Source organism: Phyllostomus discolor, chromosome 1 (genome assembly GCF_004126475.2).
Source record: "Phyllostomus discolor isolate MPI-MPIP mPhyDis1 chromosome 1, mPhyDis1.pri.v3, whole genome shotgun sequence".
NCBI classification, from domain to species: domain Eukaryota; kingdom Metazoa; phylum Chordata; class Mammalia; order Chiroptera; family Phyllostomidae; genus Phyllostomus; species Phyllostomus discolor.
This window is the reverse complement of record NC_040903.2, coordinates 112,963,290-112,989,541: the sequence shown is the minus strand read 5'-3', so window position 1 is coordinate 112,989,541 and position 26,252 is coordinate 112,963,290. Positions and strand designations below refer to the sequence as shown.

At 37.8% G+C, this 26,252-nt stretch overlaps 1 protein-coding gene across 3 annotated transcripts in view; it reads left to right on the top strand.

Moving 5' to 3' along the window:
- The window catches only part of PEAK1 (pseudopodium enriched atypical kinase 1), a 182,542-nt gene that overhangs the window by 64,854 nt on the left and 91,436 nt on the right, over window positions 1-26,252 (top strand). For all 3 annotated transcript variants that reach the window (XM_036027580.1, XM_036027581.1, XM_036027579.1), the window contains one exon: window positions 12,500-15,732. In XM_036027580.1, coding sequence (XP_035883473.1) covers window positions 12,611-15,732 — 3,122 coding nt within the window. In that variant the 5' untranslated portion in view covers window positions 12,500-12,610. The remainder of the gene's footprint in view (window positions 1-12,499; window positions 15,733-26,252) is intronic.

Genomic DNA, 26,252 nt, shown 5'->3' with positions numbered 1-26,252 from the left:
TGCAGGATATAAAATCAATATACAGAAATCAGTTTCATTTCTATACACTAATAACAAGATCCCTCAAAATGAAATAATCCCATTCACAGTAGAACCAAAAATAATAAAATACCTAAGAATTAGTATAACCAAGGAAGTGAAAGATTTACACATTGAAAACTATAAGACTTTTATAAAAGAATTGGAGAAGATACAAACATTTGGAAAGATACCCTGTGTTCACGTGTTAGAATTAATATTGCTAAAATGTTCTCACTACCCAACACCTTCTATAGATTCGATGTAATCCCTATATATTTTATATTAATTCACTTTAATAATAGCTCTGTGATGTAGATGATTATTATACTAATTTAATTGATATTTAGCATATCAGTAATGTAAATAATACCACAAGAGGAATCCTTACCTGACATAAGAGAATATTGTTTTTAAGCACTACTTTTCAAACTTTAGTAATTTATATACTTTTTTATTTTGTTTATTTATTTTTAGAGAGAGGGGAGGGGAGGAAGAAAGAGGGAGAGAAGCATCAGTGTGTGGCTGCCTCTCTCGAGCTCCCTACTGAGGACCTGGCCCATAATCCAGGTATGTGCCCTGACTGGGAATCACACCAGCAGCTCTTTGGTTCACAGGCCTGTGCTCAACCCACTGAACCACATCAACCAGAGTTATATACTCTTTTAATTGATTAAAAACTGCAAACTTTCAGTAATATAAAACTATTATAATTTACTTAAATATTTACTTAAATTTATTATATTTAAATATGAACAAACATAAAATTAGGTATGAATTTCTATGTTTATATTTCTCATTTGACTATAAACCAAAGCAAATTTAAAAGTTAAGCACAGAAAATCCTATAAAACTAATGAAGTACAAATTAACATTATTTTAGTGTGATAGACGGTCATTTGCTGACATTGAATTATAGTTTGCAATATGGGCATGGAGCTGACTTGTTGCTCCACAGGTTTCTTGGCAGCTTTTATTACCATTGGCTTTCTTCTACATTTCTTTTCAGCATGTTGAAAACCCAACATTAGTACAATCTAGAGTGAGTACACTAGGATGTTATTTTGCTTTTTAACTAGTGAGGCTATCATTTACATATTTAAGTGAGTCTCTTTTCCTTGTTATTCCTTACACTTAAAGTGATGCTTGATGCTGGCTCAAATTAGAAAAACAAATGTATCTGTACATTTGTAACCACATTGTAAATCCTGTTGCTCTGCTTGGTTAACAAATGGCTGTTGCAGTGGTCCAGCATATGTTTATATTAATTTTTTTAGGTGTAAACTTTGCTCAGTTCAGTGTTGAAGCTTTTTTGGAGAACTCATGGACCCTTGGAAATACATCTTGGATCCCCATTTGAAAGATACCTTCTTAATGTATTCTTAAGCCATTATTTATTTGTAACTATTACAAAAATAATTCTTACGTATTAGAACAGGTCCTTCAAATACCTCTATCAGGAAAGACTTATACTAGTTATAATTACCTCTCTGAAAGCAATACATCTATATTTCTTTGAAGTTTTGTATAATTCAGACTTTCATTAATTTCAATCCCCCTTTTAAAAGTGTGACAGTATCCAGAGGCGAAGGGTGAAGGAGGGATAAAGGTGGAAAAAGGGGAAGGGTCAAGTCAAGGAACATGTATGAAGGACCCATGGATGAAGATGGGGGGTAGGGAGGATTGAAAGGGGAATGTGGGGGTTGGGTAGGGCAAGGGAGAGTAATGGAAAAATGGGGACAACTGTAATTGAACAACAATAAAAATTTTTTAAGTATAAATTATAAATGTTGTATAGAACATATTGTTTACTTTTTTCTGTAACTAGTTTTAGTATGATTAGAAAAATGTTACCTCCTAAAAATGTACAAATCATGGAAGACAATAAAACTTCTAGAAATGGTGAAGAGTGATAACCAATGACATTGTTTCCTCTAATTGTGTTGCTATAAACATTCAAGTGTGATTACTCTCAGAATAATTGACTGTTGTCTTATTTCTCTTTCCTTTCTTAACTTCTTTTTGCCCTTTTTTATCTTCTTTTTCTCACCTTTGAATCTTACACTACCCTCATTACTCCTTTCTTATTACTTTCTTTTAAATCCAAATGCTCCTGTCTTTTCACATCTCAATTCGCCCACAGTCTGGCTTTATTCATTTGACAGCTCAGTGGTTTGGGGAAGTAAAAGGAAAGACACAGCAAGACAACTTCTAGTAGCATCTGACCATTCATATTCAACCAGCAGTTTTCCAGGTGCCTCTAAATAAGGGTGGTTCCTGACTGGAGCTTGGCTGAATAAAAGGTCATGCTTAACTTGCCTCAAAATACTCACTCCTCAGTACTCTGAAGCACAAAAACACGACTTCGGGGCAGCCCAGACAGCTAATTATTATTTAGCAAGCATTCATATAGTATCTTTTATATTCCAAGCAATCCAGGATATATAGAAATGAAAAGACAGCCCTTCCTTCTAGGGACTTTAACAACATACCATGGTATTATAATAAAGATATTTAGGGAGTCGAGTCAAGTTTCATCACAGAGATACAATTTGAACTGGTTCTCAGAGGATAGATTTTTGCCAAGTGGAACAGTATTAGAGGAAATACTTGTACATTCCAGGAAGAAGAAACAGTTTATGAACAGAATAAATTGTAAAAAAAAAAACAAACTATGAAGTCTTTGGCTGTTAATAACGTTTTAACCTCCTCTTGATATGTACCTTCTTAAGTATGGGTCTGAGGTGGGTTCAGTGAACATTTAGAATTTAAAATGTTCAGTAACTAGCATAACTAGTTACTGCTAAGCTTATAATAATTATTATTTAGCTGGTTCATCAAAAAGTTTGAACTTAAAAACTGCTGGGATCAAAGCATGCTGCTTTACAGTGTGCATTTGTTGTTGCACATCTGGAGATGACTGTTATGTGACAAAAAGGAAATTGTCAGGAAAAACTTGTAGTTAGAACAATTGCACATGAATGGGATTCTTCTTTTTGCCAGAGTTTCAGTTTCCAAAATTAAGCAAGTTTTACTTTGGTTTCTTCTATAGTCAGGAGAAGAACCTTATTTCTTAAATTCTTGTGTATTCTTGCCTATTCTTGTGATAACAAAGAACTGTGATTTTTGGGTGGGGGAGCTCAGATCTCAAATTACAAAGTTTCTTTTTTACTCACGGAATTGTCATTTATGCACCAATTTAACACTGTTTTATCTCCTATAAAACCTTTTCCTGCAGCTTTGCTTTCACTTCCTCTCTCCCCCGGTTTAGTCATATGCTGAAGATTTTGGCAATTGGTTGGGGTCAGCATTTTTCACTGTGGAAGAAGGAAAGGTTGGGAACAGTGACATGAGGATACTTGTCACATTTTCCTTTCCTTTTTTGATATGTGACCCACATGTAACATTACAAAAGTTTAATGAGAACCTTGACTTGTGGATTTTAGCCTAGTATCCTGGATATGGACTGTGTAGGATGACGCGTAGGTGGATAGTTCCTTACTAAAGTGTCCTTAAAAGCTGTGTACAGTAGTGAGGACTCTTGACTCTGACTCTGGCAGTGTGACAGATTTTAGGAAGAGAAACAATGGCCTCCAAGAGTCACAGGATTGGGGGAGGAGCTTTGCAGTCCATTTCCCATCCTCCTTGATTATTGACAGATTCTTCTTGGGTGCCTTTAAGAAGTATCTGTGGTGTTTAATATACCACCTAACACACTCTCCCTTTCTTCATTGACTCAGAAACTGAATTCAGCTTAAGGAACTCCAGCTCTTTCTGCCAGCCTATTTATGCCAAGATTGAAATCCAGTGTGGGTTTAATTGTTTGTGTCAAATCTGCTTTAAACTCTTGGGCTAGAAGCAAATTATTATCATTGTATAGCAGTAGAGCAAGTAAAACCCAGTAATAGGTTCTTAAAAAGCCATCATGTCTTGAAGTGAAATAGACTGCTCTTGAATAGGTTCATCGTGAAGGGCTTTGGTCTTGAAACTGTCAAATGTGAAATTGGATTTTAGATCATGGAATCCTGTCTAGCTTCTAGGGGCAGTTTCAGTCCTTAAGCTTCTACCATCAGCCATTTTATCCTAGGATTGACTTTGAGGTTTTCTTTTCAAACTTCCCATTTGGGTGCTTCATATCAGACCTTTTTTAGCAAATAAATAAAACACACCAGGGTAGATGGTCATATTTCCTTTGCATAAGTGCCCTGGGGAGACATTTTTTTTCCTCAAGCATAATTTTGATGACTGGAGTTTCCTGTTTCGGGGGTGTCAGTGTTAAGCAGGCAAAGCTGGTAGTTATTGCCATTTAAGTCATTTTACAAAGGCAGGAAGCCAAAGATGGCTCTTTGGACAGAACTTCATCCAGTGTAGCTTCTCTTTGTAAGATCTATTATAAGTTAAAATTGTTTTGACACTCTTTTAAAGTATACATCTTTGTTTCCAAACACAGTTAGTGTTGAAAAATGAAACCACCCTGGTTAAGACTTCAGTGGCTTAGAAAGCAGCTCCATCTGGTGCTTGCTAACAGTGTTTGCTTGGTTCATCCCTTGGTTTTATAGGAGCATGAATACAGATGTACACTGAGCTGGTAAAAAAAAAATGTCAAATCCAAGGTTTCAATTTTATTGATGAATTTCTGTTGTGCTTACCACTGACAATAAACTGTGTTCTTGGTGAATCTCACTTGACCATCCTGTGGATAATGTTATAGCTGCTAATCAACTCAACAGCTATTTCTTGACTGAATTATTTTACTTGCACTCAAAGTGAGAAGTTATTTTTACTATTTATCTACTAGTTTTTAAAGAGCAATGGCTTTAACTAGGTTAACAAGATATTAGGCCAGGATTCCTTATTCTTTTGCTTTCAGTGCCACATAATGCTGAGTAGACAGGCAATTTTGCAATATTTTTTTAAAAGTTTTGGAGGGTTGGCTTTAATTCAAGCAGTTACTTTGTCATGGCAAACACTAAAAAAAATTTTGGTGACTTACAGGAACTACCCCAAATATTAATGAAGTTACTCCTGAGTAATAGGATTACACATGATATATATTTCCTTTATACGGTTCTTATTTTTAGTGGTGAGCACATATAACAAGAAAAAAAATGTATAAAAAAGAAAAAAAATTAAAACAAAATATATTATACATAGCTATAGTCTTTCATTTGCTATGTAGTCTTTCTGAGCTTCAGTTTTCCCCCATCTGTGAAACAGAGATTGACCTAAGGGCCTACTCAGTTTTATCATTTTAAGTTTTGTGATTTATCTACCTCTTTTTCCTGTCTTTTCAGCCTCTCCTCCAGTTAATATTGGCATTCAACATCATATTGTTTCTGCCATTTTAAAATAAGGAATTAGATACCCTCTCCATATTCCTAGGTCTTTCTTCCACTTTTCACCCTAAACTTCTAAAAAAAGGTATCTACAGTTACTCTCTTATCTCCTCAGTCTTCAACTCACCCCACTCTGCTTTCTATCCCCACCACTGCTAAGATCACCAGTGAACTCACATCAAAGTCCTGTAGGCACATTTAGTACTTGAGCTCTGTTACCTTTCAGCAGAATTTGAACAGTTATCTTCAGCCCCTTAATGAAATCTCATCTGGCTTCTGTATCATCACACTTACTGCTGTAACTTTTGAGTTTTCTATGGAGAGTATCCTCTTCTCCCTGTTCTCGTATCAAGGCTACTACCCCAGCTCATTCTATTTCTTTTTTGGCCTAGATATTTCTATGCTAATATTTTCTAGATAAGAACAGCAGGATTCTTTTCTTTGCTCCAGAATTCTCAATTCAATTCCTTGCTCTATTACATACCTGCAGGCTGACAAAAAAATGTAGACTCATAATCTTCCCTCTGAAAGTTGTACCTCCTCCAACATTATTTATCTCAGTAAGTGGCCCCACAAATCATTCAATTTCATAAACCTAAAATGTTGCTCCAGAATTCACTTATTCCTGCATCTACCTTTCTCTCCTTCTCTGGTGCCACATCCTACTCCAGATTCTTGTCATATCTTATTTTGCCCACAGTAGTTCTTTGAAGTCTCCTGCCTTCCTCCCATTCCTCCCCCTTACCCCCCACCCAGCCTGTTCTTTCCCAGTTACTTTTCATACAGCAGCCAGAGCTGTCTATTATGTTTTGAGTCAGATTTATTGAGGTTTGATTTATAGACAGAAAAAATCTTTTAAGTGTACAGTTCTGAGTTTTGACCAACAGATGCAGTCATGTAACTACTACTGCACAGTATTTGGACTGTTCCCACTGTTACAGAACAAAGGGGGGCCAAAGGCAATATGCTATTACCTAAAAGGAACCCCCAGGTTCGTTATGTCCACCACCTTATAGAAAGACATCTCTCAATGCCAGAGATTCATGAAAAGGAAAGGAAATGTTTATTTAATGCTATACAGACTTGAAGTAGTGACCTAATGTCTTCATCAAAATCCCAAAGTCCCTTAAAACACCCACAAACACACACAGTCCTTCCTTCCCCCTTTGCCCAGTCTGGGGTACCATATCTCAGGAGAAGAAATAGAAGTCTGTGGCTCAGGCAGCCCCTGGTTCTTCCCAGTAATCCATCTTGGCTGGGAGGCCTCCCTTGGTTCCCAGCACCATCAGCTGTGTTGCCAGGATCTCTGGTAATGCTGGGTGATGGTTCCCCCTTCTAAAGCTGCAGGGGTCCCCACTCTGGCAAAGCCTCGAGGTTCTCTCTCCACTGCCCCAGCCTCGTGGTCCTCTCTGCACAATGGCTGCGGGAGTCTCCACTCTGGCAAAGCCTTGTGGTTCTCTCTCCCAGGGCCACAGGAGTCCCCACTCAGCCAAAAACGCGTGGTTCTCCCCTCAGTGGCTGCAAGGAGGGAGGCTTCCACTCTGCCAAAGCTGAGTGGCAGTTCTCTGCTAAAGCCGAAGGGTGATTCTCTCTGGCAGGGCTGCAGGAGTCCCCACTCTGCTAAAGACCGAGTGGTTCTCTCCTCAATGGCTGCCGAGTCTACGTTTAAATCCCCACGCCAGTCCTCCTCTGCAGCCCCATTTCTAACTCCTCCCACCATAGGCTACACTTGTGGGCACTCTTACATCCTTCCAGCTTTACTGGGCTGCCATCGTGAATCTGGGCAGGCGTGGCCCCATGTCATGGAGCCAATCTTCTCCAAGCCCTCATGCAGGCGCTGTAACTTGGGGGACCTGCCCCCCAGTTACATCTTGGTGGGGAAGTTATTTCCATCCCCCTGGCTCAGAGCATGGCCACAGCTATTTAACGTATCTATGCAACCACTTAAAGGTTATAGATATGTTAAATGACCATGCCAGAGGTTAGCTGCAAAGCTGTTGCTATGCAAAACAGCTCTCAATGGCCCTGTTCCATTTGTCCCTTCCCCCAACCCACACCTGTGTGGGGGAGGGTGAGGACATCCTAATATTTCCTGGACACCCTGAGTTTTGGACCCCATTCCAAATCTCTATTTGGGCCCCTCCCTCTTGGCTGCATCCTGTTACACCAGTGTTTGCCTATAAGCCTTTATGCACAGGCTTCAATGTAAACATCACTGTTCCTTTGTCTCAGGGTGAACACCTAGGGGCATGGGTGCTGGGCTCCATTGTACGTTGTTAAACTTTATAGGAAACTGCCAAACTGTTTCTTTTTTTGTATTTTATGTTTTTGTTTCTGATATGAAAATTACCTAATTGCAGTCAAGATTCTAATTGTAATAAAAGATTCAGAATAATATTTCTTAGGATTCTTCATATGTATGTTCCTGAAAAAACAGATTTCTAAAATAACTTTAAGCATCAGCCTTTAAATATCTGTTCATAGGTGCTATCTCTTTTTACTTTTGTAAAGGATTCATATTTGTATAATTGTAGATATTTATTTTACAGATGAACTTTTTGAATTATGAAACTTTTCATATTACACTGGATGCTTTGGTCTCATAGAGGACTGGGAACACACCATTATTCCAAGTTTTTTACAGAGTGGCTGAGCCATTTGCATTCCTACTAGCAATTTGAGAGTTTCAATTGCTCCACATTCTCCCTAGCACCAGTCTTTGTTTTAATTTTAACCATTCTAACATGTATAATGTTAGCTCATTGAAACTACAGTGAGCTACCATTCCTGTATGACAAATGATATTTAGCATCTTTCACATGTTTATGTGAAATCAGTATATACTTTTGATGAAGTATATGTTTAAGTCATTTGTGTATTTTTAATTAGTATTATTATTTTTTTTTTTTGGTTAATGTTCAAAGTCCTTTATATATTCTGTATACAAAGCCAGGTATGTACTTTGCAAAATATTCTCATCTGTGGCTTGTCTTCGCATTTGTTTATCAGTATCTTTATCAGAGCAAACATATTTTATTTTGATGAAGTTCTAATTATCTTTTTTTTTCTTATATAGATCAGTCTTTTGGTGTTGTATCTAAGAATTGTGCCTAACCGATGGTTGCAAAGATTTTCTCTTATGTTTTCTTTTAAATTTTATACTTAGATCTGTGATCCATTTTGAGTTAAACTTTTGTTTATGGGGCCTGAGGTAGAGATTGAGATTTCTTTTATTGCCTATGGATGTCTAGTTCTAGCATATTTGTTGAAAAGAATATTCTTTTCATCTTTGTCAAGATCATTGTCTATATTTGCGTGGGTCTATTTTTAGACTCTACTCTGTTCTCTCTGTTCTGATCTATGTCAGGGGTAAGCAGACTTTTTCTGTAAAGAACCAGTTAGTGAATATTTTAGGTTTTGTAAGTCAAAAGGCAAAATCCAAGATATTATGTAGGTACTTGTATAATAAGAGAAAAAACAAATTTCCATGAATTTTTGACAATTTAAAATATAATAATTGAGTATAATTTTTGTGACACAGTTCTGCTAATAAGAAGAATGGAATTGGGGGGTGGTGAGATAACATTTTGCTTACTAAGGACTCAAAATTAAGTGTTTCTTCTCATCAAAATTAAATACAAATGTTCGTCTATTAATACATATATATAATAAAGTTTTATGATTTTTATCATTGAAAACTGTGTTTTCACACCGGTGATACATGTAGCAGTGGGAATTTTGCAAACTTTAGAACACTAAAAAGCACTGCAAAGTGATGAGGGAGTCACCTACAACTGTTCATAGCTACTCAATTCTTCATTGTAGCACAAAAGTTGTCATAGATAATATGTAAAGAAATGAACCTGGCTGTGTTCCAATATAGGTTTATTTATGGGTACTGAAATTTGAATTTCATGTAATTTTCATTTGTCAAAAATATTCTATTGATTTTTTTCAACCACATAAAAATTTTTAAAGCATCCTTAGTTTAGGGACATAGAAAAACAGGCTACAGGCTAGATTTGTCCTGTTGTCTGTAATTTCCTTAATCCCATGTCCCCATTCTGTGTTCTTATCCTTTGCCCAGCACCACACTGTAGCTTTATGCTAAAGGTATTTCAATACTTACCTAACTCTTCCAACTTTTTTTCTTCAATATTGTTTTGTCTATTCTAGTTCTTTGCTTTTCCATATAAATTTTTGAATCAGCTTGTGATTTCTACAAAAAATTCCTCCTTGGATTTTGGTTGCAATTATGTTAAATCTACAGAGTACTTTGGGTACAATTGATGTCTTAACAGTATCAAGAGGACAGGGTATATCTCTTCATTTATTTAGTTATTTGATATCTTTTACCAGTGTTTTGTACATTTCTGCATATAGATTTTAGACTTTACACATTTTTTTAAACTTATACCTAAGTTTTTTATGTTTTTTAGTTAGAGCCATCTTTTTAAAAATGCAAATTGTACCATGTTGTTTCACCTGTTTAAAGCCCTCCAGTGGCTTCACACTCCTCTTAGGATAAACCCTAATCTTTAAAAGCCTAAAAAGCCTTGTTTGGCCCCAGCTTTCCTTTTTTGGCCTAATTTTATGCCATTCTTCTCCTTACTCAAAGTGTTCTAGTCTCAGACTGGCAGGACATTGTTTTATCATCTTAGGGGTATAGCTTCTAAAATATTAAAAGAGTAAATAAATGCTTTTAAACAAACACTTGAGAAATAAATTTTAGCCTTTTTGAAAAAAGCAGTTTAATGATCTTCAGCTAATAATGAACTTAGATTTGGACTGAGTTGTTGGGCTCTCTGTATGGAATTCTTTGACCTTTAAGTCTGTATTTCTTCCACTGAGGCAGAGTTTTTTATGAGTATTGTTTATAAAAGACTTAGTTTTGCATATATTTGCTAAAGAAAATATTTTTTCCTTCCTTATAAATGTGCTGAAACTTGACAAAAAAGGCTCATTTTCTGGCCAAAGCAAGGATTCTGTTACTGCCATACAGAAGTGAAGTTAAACTTTTCAATTATTAAAATAGTTCTTATATGTACATATCTACTGCCAACTTTATTATAATATCCAACATAGAAATGTAAGACTAGTGATGTCCTGTGGGAAGGTCCGTAGCTATGTGCCTAAGACAAGAGAAGAGAGCCATAAGATTCTTTCTTTTTTAAATTATGTTTAAACCCAGAAAATTTAATCAACCAGTGTTTATTCAGCACCTTATGCTAGATATATACAGATAAATAAGATACAGATGAATAAGGTATAGTTTGGGACTTAAAGAAGGTCAGAAACTTCTTTAAGTGAGGAAAAAGTTAAAAATGAAAATGCTTATAAATGGAGATATGTCTAAGTAACTTCGATAGTGCCAAGGAAAAATAAGTTGCCCTGTGGGATTTAGGGTATAAATGATAAGGAATCTTAATTTTCAAGACATAAAGTTAGAAGGAAGACAAAGACCATATCATGAAAACTTAAGGGACTTGTATTCCATTCTATAACTAGAGATTCCAACACCTCAATGAACAGATAATTACCTGAAGAACTTATTTTAAAAATCAGATCGCCAGACTCATTCCTCAGAGATTGACTAGGTATATCTAGGATGGTTTCCCAGATGATTCTTACTCAGCTAGCAATCTCTAGTTTGCAAAGTGACATTTGGTAGCCAATGCAGTAGGTAAGATTGAGGCACACAATAGTTAAGCTATAGATGATCATGTTAACATTTTACAAAGCTAAATCTGATGGTGGTATAGGACAGTGGAATCATCAGAGAATCTTATTAAAGTACAGATTCTGATCTAGTAAATCTAAGATACTACCTTTCTAACAAGCTCCCCATTGAGGTTGGTACTACTTGACTGAGGGTCACACTTCAAATAACAAGGGTAGGATTGGAATGGGGTGAGGCTATAGACATGAAGATCAGTTAACAGCCTATTGTAGACATTTAGGCAAATTAATTACAGTGTTGGTAATGGCAAGAATGAGTTCTAGTAAAATATAATAGGTAAAATTGGCAAGACTAATTTAGGGAATTAATAGGACATGGTGTTAGAATTGAGGGGAGAGGTGTCAAGAATGATCTGAAGATCAATAAAAATAAAGAAAAAAGTTTTAAAAAATTGTCTGAAGGTTGAAGTTTAGCTGTCTAAATGGATGACATTAATTGAGTTAGGGTAGAAGAGTAAGAAAGTAGCCTAGTGGGTAAAGAAAAGCTGGTTAGAGTAGAATAGGTTTTTTGTTTGTTTTGTTTTGTTTTGTTTTAAATATATTTTATTGATTATGCTATTACAGTTGTCTCATTCCCCCCGCTTCATTCCCCTCCACCCTGCACACCCTCTCCCACCCACATTCCCCCCCCTTTAGTTCATGTCCGTGTCATAAGTTCTTTAGCTTCTACATTTCCCATACTATTCTTGCCCTCCCCCTGTCTACTTTCTACCTACCATCTATGCTACTTATTCTCTGTACCTTTTCTTCCTCTCTCCTCCTCCCACTCCCCTGTTGCTAACCCTCCATATGATCTCCATTTCTGTGGTTCTATTCCTGTTCTAGTTGTTTGCTTAGTTTGTTTTTGTTTTTGTTTTAGGTGTGGTTGTCAATAATTGTGTTTGTTGTCATTTTACTATACATGCTTTTTATCTAAAACAGGGCTTGGTGATGGTGAACTCCTTTAACTTGACCTTATCTGAGAAGCACTTTATCTGCCTTTCCATTCTAAATGAAAGCTTTGCTGGATAGAGCAATCTGGGATGTAGATTTTTGGAGTTGAAAAAAGGGATAGCCAGAAGATTAGTTTTGAATGCACTAAGTTTGAGGAGACTATGAGATATCCAAAATGGTAAAGGGTAGGTAGAGGAAGAGGAACCCACAATACACCAAGAAGTCTCAGGCAGGTTAGTGGGTAGCAGTTTTAAAGGCATTCCCAGGAGAGGAAGTTCACAGTATAATTTCCATAGAGGCATCAAACAAAAGATTAGATATGGTTCAACAAAAGTGTGTAAAATAACTTTCCAGTTAGTTTTTCTCTCAATCTTTTAATTTAAGAAACAGCCAATTTTTTTATGTCATTCATCATGAAAAGCTTCATAGTACCTTTTCCATTCAGATTTTCTTCTTTTTTCCCTTTCCCACAGATGATACTTAACAAGAGCTGCTACGATACATAGGGGAGGTGAACACTACCAGATGAAAGTTTTGCCATGCACTGAAAGGAAAGTATTGTCTGTGAAATTCTATTTTCTAAAATGTCTGCTTGTAATACCTTTACTGAACACGTTTGGAAACCCGGTGAATGCAAGAACTGTTTTAAACCTAAAAGCTTGCACCAGCTCCCTCCAGAGCCGGAGAAGACACCCATTACCCACAGCAATGTGAAAAGTAATGCCAATCACAGTAACAATCAGCGTATCAGGAACACCAGAAATTTCCGGCCTCCTGTGGCTAAAAAACCCACAATAGCTGTGAAGCCCACTATGATGGTGGCAGATGGGCAAAGTGTATGTAGTGACTTTGGCATTCAAGGACACTGTGAGAACAAACCTGTCATCATAAGGAGGAACCCAAACACGACAGCTTTGAATAAGAAACCACTCAATAATAATAATGAAAATGATATTGAAGGAATTAGACATACTTCTAAACCTTGTGGCAATAATGATAATACAAAGAAGATACCAAATAACAACAATGGGCTAACCGAAGTGTTGAAGGAGATAGCAGGCTTGGATACTACCTCTCAGATAAGAGGGAATGAAACCAACTCCAGAGAAATGTTCTTAGGAAGAATAAATGATTGCTATAAACGGTCATTAGAAAGAAAGCTTCCACCAAGTTGCATGATTGGTGGGATAAAGGATACTCAGGGCAAGCACGTAATTCTGAGTGGGAGCACAGAAGTGATCAGTAATGAAGGTGGCCTGTTCTGTTACCCAGAATTTTCTAGTGGTGAGGAGAGTGAGGAAGATATACTTTTCAGTAACATGGAAGAGGAGCGTGAGAGCTGGGATGAAAGTGATGAAGAGCTGTTGGCTATGGAGATTCGCATGAGGGGACAACCTCGCTTCGCTAACTTTAGGGCAAATACTTTGTCTCCTGTTCAATTCTGTGTGGACAGAAAGTGGAATACTGTTCCTCTGCGAAATAAGTCTCTGCAGAGAATCTGTGCTGTAGACTATGATGACAGTTATGATGAAATCCTGAATGGTTATGAAGAGAATTCTGTAGTTTGTGGACCAGCATGCACTCAGAGTATGGTGTCATCTGACTCCACATCACCAGATTCTTCTTTAACAGAAGAATCACATTCTGAAACAGCCAGTTTATCCCAGAAGACTTGTAATGGGGGAATATCTCCTGGTAACCCAGGAGGTTTTAAGGATATGAAGGAATGTGAGCCCAATTATGAAAGTCTCTCTGGTAACAGTGAGGGGAAGGATTCATCACAAGCATCAAAAAGCTCAGTAAAAATTCCAGAGACTCACAAAGCAGTCCTTGCTCTCAGATTAGAAGAGAAGGATGGCAAGATTGCTGTACAAACTGAGAAACAAGGAAGTAAAGCCTCTACAGATATTGCTGGACAAGCAGTAATCATAAACCTCATTCCTGTACAAGAACAAGCGAAGCCCTACCGTGTTGTGAATCTTGAACAGCCAATATGTAAGCCATATACTGTTGTGGACGTGTCAGCAGCCATGGCCAGTGAACACCTTGAGGGACCTGTTAATAACCCCAAGACAAAAAGTTCATCTTCTGCTCCAAACTCTCCAGTGACACCACCTATATCGACATCCGGTCAAATAAGTGCCCAATTCCAAAAATCCAGTGCAATTCAATACCAAGAAGTATGGACTTCTAGTACCAGTCCAAGACAAAAGATACCTAAAGTGGAATTAATTAGTGGTGGAACTGGTCCAAATGTCCCTCCAAGGAAAAACTGTCACAAATCAGCACCTACTTCACCCATAGCTATAAATGTTTCCTCCAAAACTATCCCTGTTAAGTCACCTAATTTGTCTGAAATAAAATTTAATAGTTATAACAATGCTGGTATGCCACCTTTTCCAATTATCATTCATGACGAACCAACTTATGCTCGGAGTTCCAAAAATGCTATTAAAGTTCCCATTGTAATCAATCCAAATGCATATGACAATCTAGCTATTTATAAAAGTTTTCTTGGAACAAATGGAGAACTTCCAGTGAAGGAAAAAACCACAAGTATGATAAGCCATACTTACGAAGAAATAGAAACTACAGGCAAAGTGTCTGAAGACACCACCAGCAACCCCACTGATTGTCCCCAAGGTAAAGGGTTTTCAAATAGTACAGAGCGTAAAAGGGGCTCAGTGGCCCAGAAGGTCCAGGAGTTTAACAGCTGTCTCAACAGAGGTCAGTCTTCACCACAGAGAACCTATAGTTCCAGCCACAGCTCCCCAACAAAGATCCAGAGAACCACTCAAGAACCTATTGCTAGAACAGAAGGCACTCAGGGGTCTCAAATGGTAGGCAGTGGCAGCAGCAACAGGGAGAAAGCAAGTACAGTGCTCTCTCAGATTGTGGCTTCTATTCAACCTCCACAGTCTTCTCCAGAAATGCCCTCGTCAGGCCATAAAGCTTGCAGTGTAGAAAAGCTTTATGCAATTCCTCCAGATGTTGATGCTCCTAAGAGTACACCAGTCCGGCCCAAATCTCTCTTTACATCTCAGCCCAGTGGTGAACATGAAGCACCTCAGAACACAGAAAATCTTACCACTGAAGTACAGAAAGATCCACTGACAAAGCCAGTCACCTCCTCCAAATTAGTAACTAATCCCCAAAGTGAGCCACCACCTCCTTTTCCCCCACCACGCTCTACTTCTTCCCCTTACCATGCAAGTAACCTTCTGCATAAGCATTTCACCAACTGGACTAAGTCAACCAGCCCTACCAGGTCAACAGAAGCTGAATCAGTTTTGCGCTCTGAAGGTAGCAGGCGGGCAGCTGATGCAAAACCTAAACGCTGGATATCATTTAAAAGCTTCTTCCGCCGTCGGAAAACAGATGAGGAAGATGACAAAGAGAAAGAACGAGAGAAAGGGAAACTGGTGGGCCTGGATGGCACAGTCATCCACGTGCTGCCCCCTCCTCCAGTTCAACGCCATCAGTGGTTCACAGAGGCAAAAGGAGAGTCTAGTGAGAAACCAGCCATCGTCTTCATGTACAGGTGTGACCCTGCTGAAGGCCAGTTCAGTGTGGATCAGAATAAGGCCAGAGCAGACCAGTCCCCAGTCATGGAGAAAAGTCGAACACAGGATGGGTTTCTGCAGGATTCCCAGGAAAAGAAAATGAGTCATTCTTCTCCATCACAGATTCCTAAAAAAATTCTCAGGTATGTGAAATAGACTGGCAGAATGTGGGAACTTTTTTTTTAATCTTTATTGTATTTTTTCCATTACAATTTAGTGTTCTTATAGCCCCCTTTCTCCAGCAATCACCACACTGTTGTCCATGTCCATGAGTCCTTTCTCCTTTTTGCTCAATCCTCTACCCCCTAACCTCCCCCCACCACGAGATGCTATCTGTTCTTCATGTATGAGTCTGTCCCCATTTTCCTTCTTAGTTCAGTTCATTAGATTCCACATATGAGTGAAATCATATGGTATTTGTCATTCTCTGACTGGCTTACGTAACTTAGAATGTTTTCCAGGTCCATTCATACTGTCACAGAAGGTAAAACTTTCTTTCTTTTATGGCCGAGTAGTATTCCATTGTGTAAATGTCCCATGGTTGTTTTATCCATGTATCTACTGATGGACACCTGGGCTGCTTCCATATCTTGGCAATTGTAATAATACTACAGTGAACATAGGGATGCTTATGTTCTTTTGAATTAGTGTTTTGAGTTCCTTCAGATATATTCCCAGAAGTGGGATCACTGGGTCAAAAGGCAGACCCATTTTTAATTTTTTGAGGTACCTCCATACTGCTTTTCACAGTGGCTGCATCAATCTGCATTCCCAGTAACATTGCAAAAGGGACCCCCTTTCTAGCCAACACTTGTTGTTTGTTGACTTATTAATGATAGCCATTCCGACAGGTGCGAGGTGGTATCTAATTGTGGTTTTAACTTGCATTTCTCAGATGATTAGTGAGGTTGAGCATGTTTTCATATACCTATTGGCCATCTGTATGTCCTCTTTGGAGAAGTGTCTATTCAAGTCCTTTGCCCATTTTTTAATTGACTTGTTTGCTTTTTTGGTGTTGAGTTTTGTAAGTATTTTATAAATTTTGGACATTAACTCCTTATCAGATGTATCAGTGAGTATGTTCTCCCATTCTGTGGGTTGCCTTTTTATTTTGTTGATGATTTCCTTGGCTGTGCAAAGTCTTTTTGTTTGATGTAGTTCCATTTGTTTACTTTTTCTTTTGTTTCCCTCACCTGGGGAGATATATCCAACAAAACATTCTGAGATTTTGCTGCCTATATTTTCTTCTGTGATTTTTATGGTTTCAGGTCTAACATTTAAGTCGTTAATCTATTTTCAATGTATTCTTGTGTGTGGTATAAGAAGGTGGTCTCATTTCATTTTTCTGCACATATCTGTACAGCTTTTGCCAGCACCATTTATTGAATAAACTACCTTTACCCCATTGTTTGTACTTGATTCCACCATTGAATATTAATCAACTATAGAAGATGGAGGAATAGGTGGACGCACCGTACTTCCTCGCACAACCAAGAGTAGAACAACAATAATTTACAGACAGAATATCACTCAAAACTGACAGAGGATTTATCTGAATGGAAGTCGGGCAGCCAAGAAGTTGAATTAGACCCGTACATCCAGACTGGTAGGGGACAACGAGCCGGGCGGGCACGGGGCTGGCGCGGGTCAGTGGCGCGCGGAGGTCGGGGAAAATTTGGCGCAAAATTGGTGCGACAGCCATCTGGGGCGCAAGAACACAGCGGTGATCCTTGAGTATGCAAGCTGCGGCTGGGGGACCCAGTGAGGCAGCGATTGTGGACCAGGGCAGAGCTCGCAGCCCAGGATCCCAAAGAAGTGTCTGAGTCCAGGAGAACGAAACTACCGCCATTGTTCCCTCCCGTCCCCGCTCCCACCACAGCCCCCGCCCCCACATATAACATCACAATCTAGCGACTGGGGTGCCCAGCCCCGGTGATCACCTAAGGCTCCACCCCCCACCATAACAAGAGCGACCAGACCGGGGGGAAAAAAACAGGAGGGACAGGGAAAGACATAAGACATTTTTCCAACAGAACAGATCAGTCCCCCAGGACTCATCCTTTTGAGCGACCAAGAAGTAGCCAATGTATCAGATGCACAGTTCAAAACACTGGTGATCAGAAAGCTCACGGAATTGGTTGACTTTGGGTGCAATTTAGATGAAAGGATGCAGGTTACCATAAAAGAGATGCAGGAAGATAGGCGGAGGAGAGCCAATAGTGAAAGGAAGGAATCTGAGTCTCAAACCAATACAGTGGACCAGAAGGAAGATAGAATCAACCAAGCAGGAAAGCATGATGAAATAAGAATTCAAAAAACTGAGGAAAAGCTTAAGAGCATCCAGGACACCTTTTAACGTTCCAACATCTGAATTATAGGGGTACCAGAAGGGGAGGAGCAACAAGTGGAAAAGTTATTTGAACAAATAATAAAGGAGAACTTCCCCAATCTGGCAAAGGGAACAGTCTTCCAAGAAATCCAAGAAGCTCAGAGAGCCCCAAAGAAGTTGGACCCAAGAAGAAACACACCAAGGCACATCATAATTACATTAGCCAAGGTAAAAACGAAGGAGAGAATCCTAGAAGCAGCAAGAGATAAGGGGACAGTAACCTGCAAAGGAGTTCCCATCAGACTCTCAGCTGATTTCTCCAAAGAGACCTTACAGGCAAGAAGGGGCTGGAAAGAAATATTCCAAGTCATGAAAGACAAGGACCTACATCCCAGATTGCTCTATCCAGCAAAGCTCTCATTTAGAATGGAAGGGCAGATGAAGTGCTTTTCAGATAAGGTCAAATTAAAGGAGTTCATCATCACCAAGCCCTTATTTTATGAAATGCTAAAGGGACTTATCTAAGAAAAGAAGATAAAGAAAAGACATGTATAGTAAAAGGACAGCAAACTCACAATTATTAACAACCACACCTAAAGCAAAACCAAAAGAAACTAAGTAAACAACTAGAACAGGAACAGAACCACAGAAATGGAGGGCACATGGAGGGCTAGCAGCAGGGGGGTGGGAGGAGGAGAGAGGGGGGAAAAGGTATAGAGAATAAGTAGCATAGAATGTAGGTTGAAAATAGGGGGAGGGCAAGAATAGTACGGGAAATGTAGAAGCTAAAAAACTCACAAGTATGACACATGGACATGAACTAAAGGGGGGGAAGTGGGTGGGAGAGGGTGTACAGGGTGGAGGGGAGAGAAGGGGGGAAATGGGACAACTGTAATAGCATAATCAATAAAATATATTTAAAAAATGAAAAAATAAAGAATATTAATCAACTATAAAGGTGTGGTTTATTTCTGGACTGTCTATTGTCTTCCATTGATCTATGCATGTTTTTATGCCAGTACCATGCTGCTTTGAGTATTGTGGCTTTGTATTATAGTTTGATATTAAGTAACATGATTTCTCCAACTTTGTTGTTTTTTCTCAAGACTGTTGTTGATATGTGGGACCTTTTGTGGTTCTATATAAATTATCGAAATATTTGTTCTAGTCTTGTGAGATACATCATTGGAATCTTCACAGGAATTGCATTAAATCTATAGGTTGCTTTGGGTAGCCTGGACATGTTAATGATGTTAATTCTTCCTATACATGAACATGGTATCTTCTTCCATTATTTGTATCTTCCTCATTTTCTTTCATCAGTGCCATAATTTTCTGAGAACAGGTCTTTCACCTCCTTGGTTAGCTTTATTTCTAGGGATTTTATTGTTTTTTTGAAGCAATTCTGAATGGGATTGTTGTCTTAATTTCCCTTTCTCTTAGTTTGTTATTGGCATGTGAAAATGCAATTAATTTCTGAATATTAATTTTGTATCCTGCTACTTTGCTGAATTCATCTGTCAGTTCTAATAGTTTCTTGGCAGAATCTTTGGGTTTCTCTCTATATAATATCATGGTCTGCAAATAAGACAGTTTTACTCCTTCCTTTCCTATTTGGATGCCTTTTATTTCTTGTTCTTGTCTGGTTGCTGTGGCTAGGACTTCCAGTACTATGTTGAATAAAAGAGGTGAAATCAGACATCCCTGTCTTGTTCCTGATATTAAGGGAATGCTTGTAGTTTTTGCCCATTGAGTATGATGCTGGCAGTGGGTTTTGTCATCTATGGCCTTTATTATGTTTCAGTATGTTCTCTCTGTTCCACTTTGCTGAGAGTTTGTATCATAAATGGGTGGTAGATTTTATCAAATGCTTTTCTGTTGATACAATCATGTGGTTTTTATCCTTCATTTTGTTTATGTGGTGAATCATATTTATTGATTTGCAAATATTGTGTTAACCTTGCATTCCTGAAATAAACCCCACTTGTTTAATGGTATATGATCTTTTTGATACATTTATGTATTTGGTTTGCTGATATTTTGTTGAGGATTTTAGCATCTATGTTCATCAGGGATACTGTCCTATAATTTTCTTTCTTTGTAGTATCTAGATCTGGTTTTGGAATTAGGATAATGCTGGCCTTGTAAAATGGTTTAGGAACCTTCTCTCCTCTTGAATTTTATGAAATAGTTTGAGAGATAGGTGTTAGTTATTCTCAGAATATATGGTAAAATTCACCTTGAAGCCATCTGGTCCAGGACTTTTGTTGTTGTTGTTGTTGTTGTTGTTTTTATTACTGCTATAATTTCTCTAGGCATAATCTATCTTTTCAGGTTGTCCCATTCTTCCTTGTTCAGTTTTGGAAGATTGTATATTTCTAGGAATTTATCCATTTCATCCAGGTTTTCCCATTTGTTGGCATATAGTTGTTCATAATATTTTGTTACAGTCCTTTGTATTTCTTTGTTGTCAGTTGTTATTTCTCCTCTTTCATTTCTGATTTTATTTATTTGGATCCTTTCTCTTTTTCTTGATGAGTCTAGTTAAAGGTTTGTCAGTCTTATTTATCTTTTCAAAGAATCAGCTCTTGGATTCATTGATCTTTTGTATAGTTTTTTTTTAAAACTATTTCATTTATTTCTGCTGTGATCTTTATTATTTTCTTACTCCTACTCACTTTGGTATTTGTTTCTTGTTCTTTTTCAAGTTCCTTTAAGTGCAAAGTTAGATTTTTTATTTGAGCTTTTTCTTTTCTTTTTTTTTGTTTTTTGAAATAGGCCTGTAATGCTATGAAAATCTTTCTAAGGATTGCTTTCCCAGTGTCCCACAGATTTTGGATTGTTGTGTCCTCATTTTCATTTGTTTAAGGTATCTTTTGATGTATTCCTTGATCTCTTTGCTTGTTTTCCAGTGTCCTTCTTGTGACTGATTTCTAATTTTCATAGCATTGTTGTCAAAGAAGATGCTTGATATGATTTCAGTCTTCTTAAATTTACTGAGACTTGTTTTGTATCTTAACATGTGGTCTGCCCTAGAAAACGTTCCATGTACATTTGAAATGTATGTATATTCTGCTTTGTTGAGTTGAAATGCTCTGAAGATATAAATGAAATCCATTTGGTGTTGTGTGTCGTTTAGGGCCACTGTCTCTATGTTGATTTTCTGCCTGGAAAGTCTATCCATTGAAGTCAATGGGGCGTTAAAATCCCCGACTATGACTGTATTTCTGTTGATTTCTCCCTTTATGTCCATCAAAATTTGCTTGACATATTTAGATGCTCCTGTGTTGGGTTCATAAATGTTTACTAGGGTTATACCCTCTTGTTGGATTGTTCCCTTTAATATTATGTAGTGTTCTTTGTCTCTTATTATAACCTTGGTTTTAAAGTCTGTTTTGTCTGATATAAGTACTGCTACCTCACCTTTTTTTTCCTTTTCCTTTTGCATGAAATATATTTTTCCATTCCTTTACTTTTAGTCTGTGTGTATCTTCTGATCTGTGATGGGTCTCTTGGAGGCAGCGTATGTATGGATCTTGTTTTCTTATACATTCAGCTGCCATTTGTCTTTCAGTCTGAGCATTTACATTTAAGATGATTATTGATAGATACATATATAGTGCCATTTTATTGTTAGACTGTTTTCCTCTGTTTTTCTTTTCTTTCTCTTTTTCTTATTATTCTTAAAGCAAGCCCTTGAACATTTGTTGCAGTACAGGTTTGATGTTAACAAGTGCCTTTAGCATTTTCTTATCTGGGAAGCACCTTATTTCTCCTTCCATTTTAAATGATAGCCTTGCTGGGTAAACTAGCCTTGCTTAGGTCCTTGCTTTTTATCACCTTGAATAAATCCCACCACTCTCTTCTGGCCTGAAATGTTTCTTTTGAGTAATCAGATGACAATATAATTGGTGCTCCCTTGCAGGTAACTACCTGATTTTCTCTTGTGGCTTTTAGGATTCTCTGCTCATCTTTAAGCCTTGTCATTTTAATTATGATGTGTCTGGGTGTGGGCCTCCTTGGATCCAATTTGTTTGGGACTCTCTGAGCTTCCCGGATTTGTGTGTCTTTTTCCTTCACCAGATTAGGGAAGTTTTCAGTCATTATTTCTTCAAATAGGTTCTTGATCCCTTGCTCACTCTCTTCTTCTGGTATTCCCATGATGCGGATGTTGTTACACTTCATGTTGTCCCAAATGTTTCTTAAGCTCTCCTCATTTTTTTAAAAATTCTTTTTCATTTTACTTCTCTGCTCGGGTGTTTTTTTTTTTTACCGTGTCTTCCAAATCATTGATTTGATCCTCTGCTTCATGTAACCACTCTTTATTCATTCCAGTATATTATTTATTTCAGATATTATATTTTTTTATTTCTGACTGGTCCTTTTTTATGGTTTCTATGTCTTTTTTCATGCTGTTGAATATCTTTATAATAATTACTCTCAACTCTCTATCTGATAAATTGCTTGCCTCCATTCCAGCTAGTTCTTCTGGAGAATTCTCTTGTTCTTTCCTTTGGGGTCTGTTTCTTTGTCTTACCATTTTGGCTCTTTCTTTTTGTTTTCCACCTTAGTTGTTAAACTAATGAAGCCATAATGAGCAGCTCAGGTTACGCTCCACATGGTGGTGCAAAGTAATTCCTGTGGACAGAGGTATTACTTTCTCTCAGGCTGATGCCACTTGGGAGTGTGTGCTGTGGCTTCTGCAGTATGGGGAATGACTCAGCACAGAGATCCTGGCAGCTGTTCTTATAGTGCTCTCCCCAGAGCCACCAGTCCCTGACTCTCCTCAAGTATCTCTAGTCCACTCTGCCCTCCGTCTGCTGGAGCCCAGGGTGAGTGGCTGCAAACAAAATTTTGTGTGTGTTGGCCCTTTAAGAGTCTCTTTGCATCTCTAGCCATCTTTCCCTGGCAGACAAAACCCCTGCTGCTTTTCACAGCTGGGTGTTTTCTGGGTTCCTTTCTATTTTTGGTGCTATAGGCTGGGGGGCCCAGCTTGGGGTTTAGACCCCAAACTTCTCAGGGGGAATCCCCCACTGCCCACTGTTGAAGTATGCACCCTTCCCACAAACTTCAGCTGCTACCTGTGGCTGCTACCCAGCCAGCCCTCACATACATCCTCCACACTCCCTACTAGTCTTGTTGAGGTGAAGTGTTTTCTTCTGTCTGTCCATGGTAATAAGGCTTATCTCCAGCTAGTGTTCACTTGGTTATTCAAGACAATTTCTCTACAATTTAGTTGTAATTCCAAATTGGGAGGAAGTTAGTGTAGCTTCCACTTACTCCTCTGCCATCTTGGATCTCTTAGGAATTTTTTAACACATTTTTAGGTTCTAAGTTTTTTATATCTTTAGGACTACATGAGAGCCATTTTTTTGTAAGTAGCACTTAGTGGCCATCAATCTTTATAACTTCATTCCAAGATTAGAATATTATTAAAGTGATCTTACTGCATTGAACAAAGTTTATGGCCCTGTATCTTTAGCTAAAGTAGCCTACTAAATTTGGTAGATAGAAAGGGTCTTTAACATAGAAAAACAAATTCATAGCACCTTAGTAGCAATAAATTTGTTGCTTTGAAATGCTGTAATAGTGTGAATAAGAAACAGGATTAAATGAATAAATGGTGGTACTGTTCTTTCCCTTGGCATAGATGAAATAAAACTCTTCAAGTAATCCTCTTTTTGGCTTTTACCAGGTATTATTTCTATATGTAGTACTTTATTTTAAGGGAATGTTTGGTTTTTCTTTGCTGTCTCTTTCTGTCCTTCTTCCAAGTATTGTGGAAGGGAGAGTGGCAAGCAATTCATAGTTATTTAACATGTAGGTGAAAAAGGAGAAGTTGAGTATTGATACTGAGATCTAAAGGTATAATCCTATTCAGCCAGCCAGATTATATACCCACATCCATTCTCTAGGCATTAGTTTCTTTTCTTATTTTAATAACTGTTTAATGACCATCTACCCTGTATGAGGCACATCCCAAATATTTATCTTGAGTCCTTATAACAGCCCTACAAATTGGTCATACTCTTCAGATGAGGAAACTAAAAGTCTGAGAAGAATTGGACAGATTCACACAGCTAGTAGTTGTCAATCAGGATTCAGACCCTGATCTGACTCAATCTAAAGTCTGTATTATTTCTATAATGATGCATGGTTAATGAATACAAGACCAAACAAAATTTTTATGTTTTCACTTGTAATCATTCAAATAAACATTTATGTTTAAGAAGCTTAAGTTTTTTCTTTCTCTTTTATATTTTATGCAAACTTGCTGAATTACTAATAAAAACAAGGAACTGGTATCCCATGTTTCTGGTAAATGGGATGATTTCCTTATATCCTCTGACATTTTTATTCTTAATCAAAGCTATGACTTGTGTATTCCACTCATTTGATTCTGAGTCTTCCTCCCCCTTGACTTAGAGTAAACCTTCTCAACCAGTCTTGGTCTTCTCTCTGGCAAAGACAGCAAACTGATGATGGGGCAGATTCTCTCACCAGTTTTTCTTTAGAAAAATACAAAGAAAAGTGGAGTTAATACTATCATCATTTTTTTCTAGCAAAATACAAGGAAGTTTTGTATGTATTCTTTACTAAAATAAGCTTCTTATATATCACCAAGTAGTTGTCGAACTGTTAACAAATTCCTGTTTTTCTTTAAATCCATGTAATAACAAAGCAAGTAAAATAGTGCTTATAAATCTATTCCTGGAAAGAATAGTCTTGCCATTGGTGGTTGAAAGTGGGTGATACAATGTTGTACTCCAGTAGTAATAAAATGCACATATTGCAGGTTATTGTTTTCCTTAGGAAAGAAGAGAATTTAACAGTACATGGATGGAGTTACCTTTGAGAGAATGGCAGATAGTTCTTGCAGATCAGTAAATGGATTTGCTTCTCATTAAGTACGTCTGTGGCATATTATTTATTTGCATCCTAGAAGGCAGACCCAGGGAATGATTTGGCCTTTCTCTGTGGAATGTGACTCTACTTTGGCTGCATGCCACTGTATATGGGCTTAAGGGTGGTTCAGACCCTTGGCATGGCAGACCCCTTGCTATATGGCAGCTTGTATTTTCACAGATTGGATTGTAAACAGGCCATATCTTCCAAAATTTATCAGTTCTTTAAAGGTAACATCTATGAATCCAGATGATGCATTCGGCTTACCCTTTTGGTTATCCAATTTAATCTAGCATCACAATAACTGGGGGGCTGGTAAAACACAGATTGCTGGGCCCCACTCCCACAGACTCTGACTCAGTAGGCCTGAGGTGGGTCCTTATAACGTGCATTTCTAACAAGTTCCCAAGAGATGCTGGTGCTGCTGGTCCTGGGGCCACACTTTTCGAACCACCGATCTCACCACCATTGTAAAGATTATGTGCTATAGTCTAAATAAAGTAATTTTTAGGTATTAGGCTTTTCTTAGAGGCATATTGGAATTATTACATTTAATAATGTCCCAGACTAAGTAGAACAGTGTTACAAAAAAATTATTCTGACTTTCTAAAAAGTTTAAAACATGATTACTCATATTGAGAATTATACACCATTTATCTCTACAGTAATCACCTCATTTACTTGGAGACACTATTGGTATTTACTTGAAACAACTTTGAGAGAAAAAACATTACTGTCAAATTTCACATATGTGTTTCTGGTTTGACGGCAGTGTAACCATTACATCATCATCACATGCCTGGAAACCCACTGCTGGGAGAAATGAAAATACAAGTGTTTTACATAGTAAATGAAGATTCTAAATCTAAATTTATATATAAGGAATGAAAAGTACTCTGCTGCAGGCCAGACCCTAGGCTCTGAAAGATAAGAGAGATTTTGGGCCTTTCATAATGGGACTAGATTGTCACTAAGTTCATTTATTGGACTGTCCAGTCAATGTAAATTGAATATTTAATAGTGTCATTATATGTGCCAGAGGAACAAAGCGGGGAAAGATTTTCACACTGCTGAAATAATTGGATATGACTTCAGCTGTCTTGTCAGGTTCTTTTGTGTACAGTGGCTATAATGATACATGTTATGTAGAATTAATTAGAGGATAATGAGAAAACATGCAAAAGACTTAGCACAGGGTCTAGCTTATTAAGTGCTTAACCAATGTATGTGTGGAATGGTACTGAAGCACAAAGATCAGATGATGAAATCAGCTTAAAGGAGACTTCTTAGAAATGAAATGCAAATTAGATCTTAAAAGACAGATAGGACTCTGCCAGCTGGTTGGAAAATACATCGTAGGCAAAAAGAATAATGTGCAAAGTCACAGAGATATTTACGGCAAACAGAAGCCAGACAGGTGACTGGAAA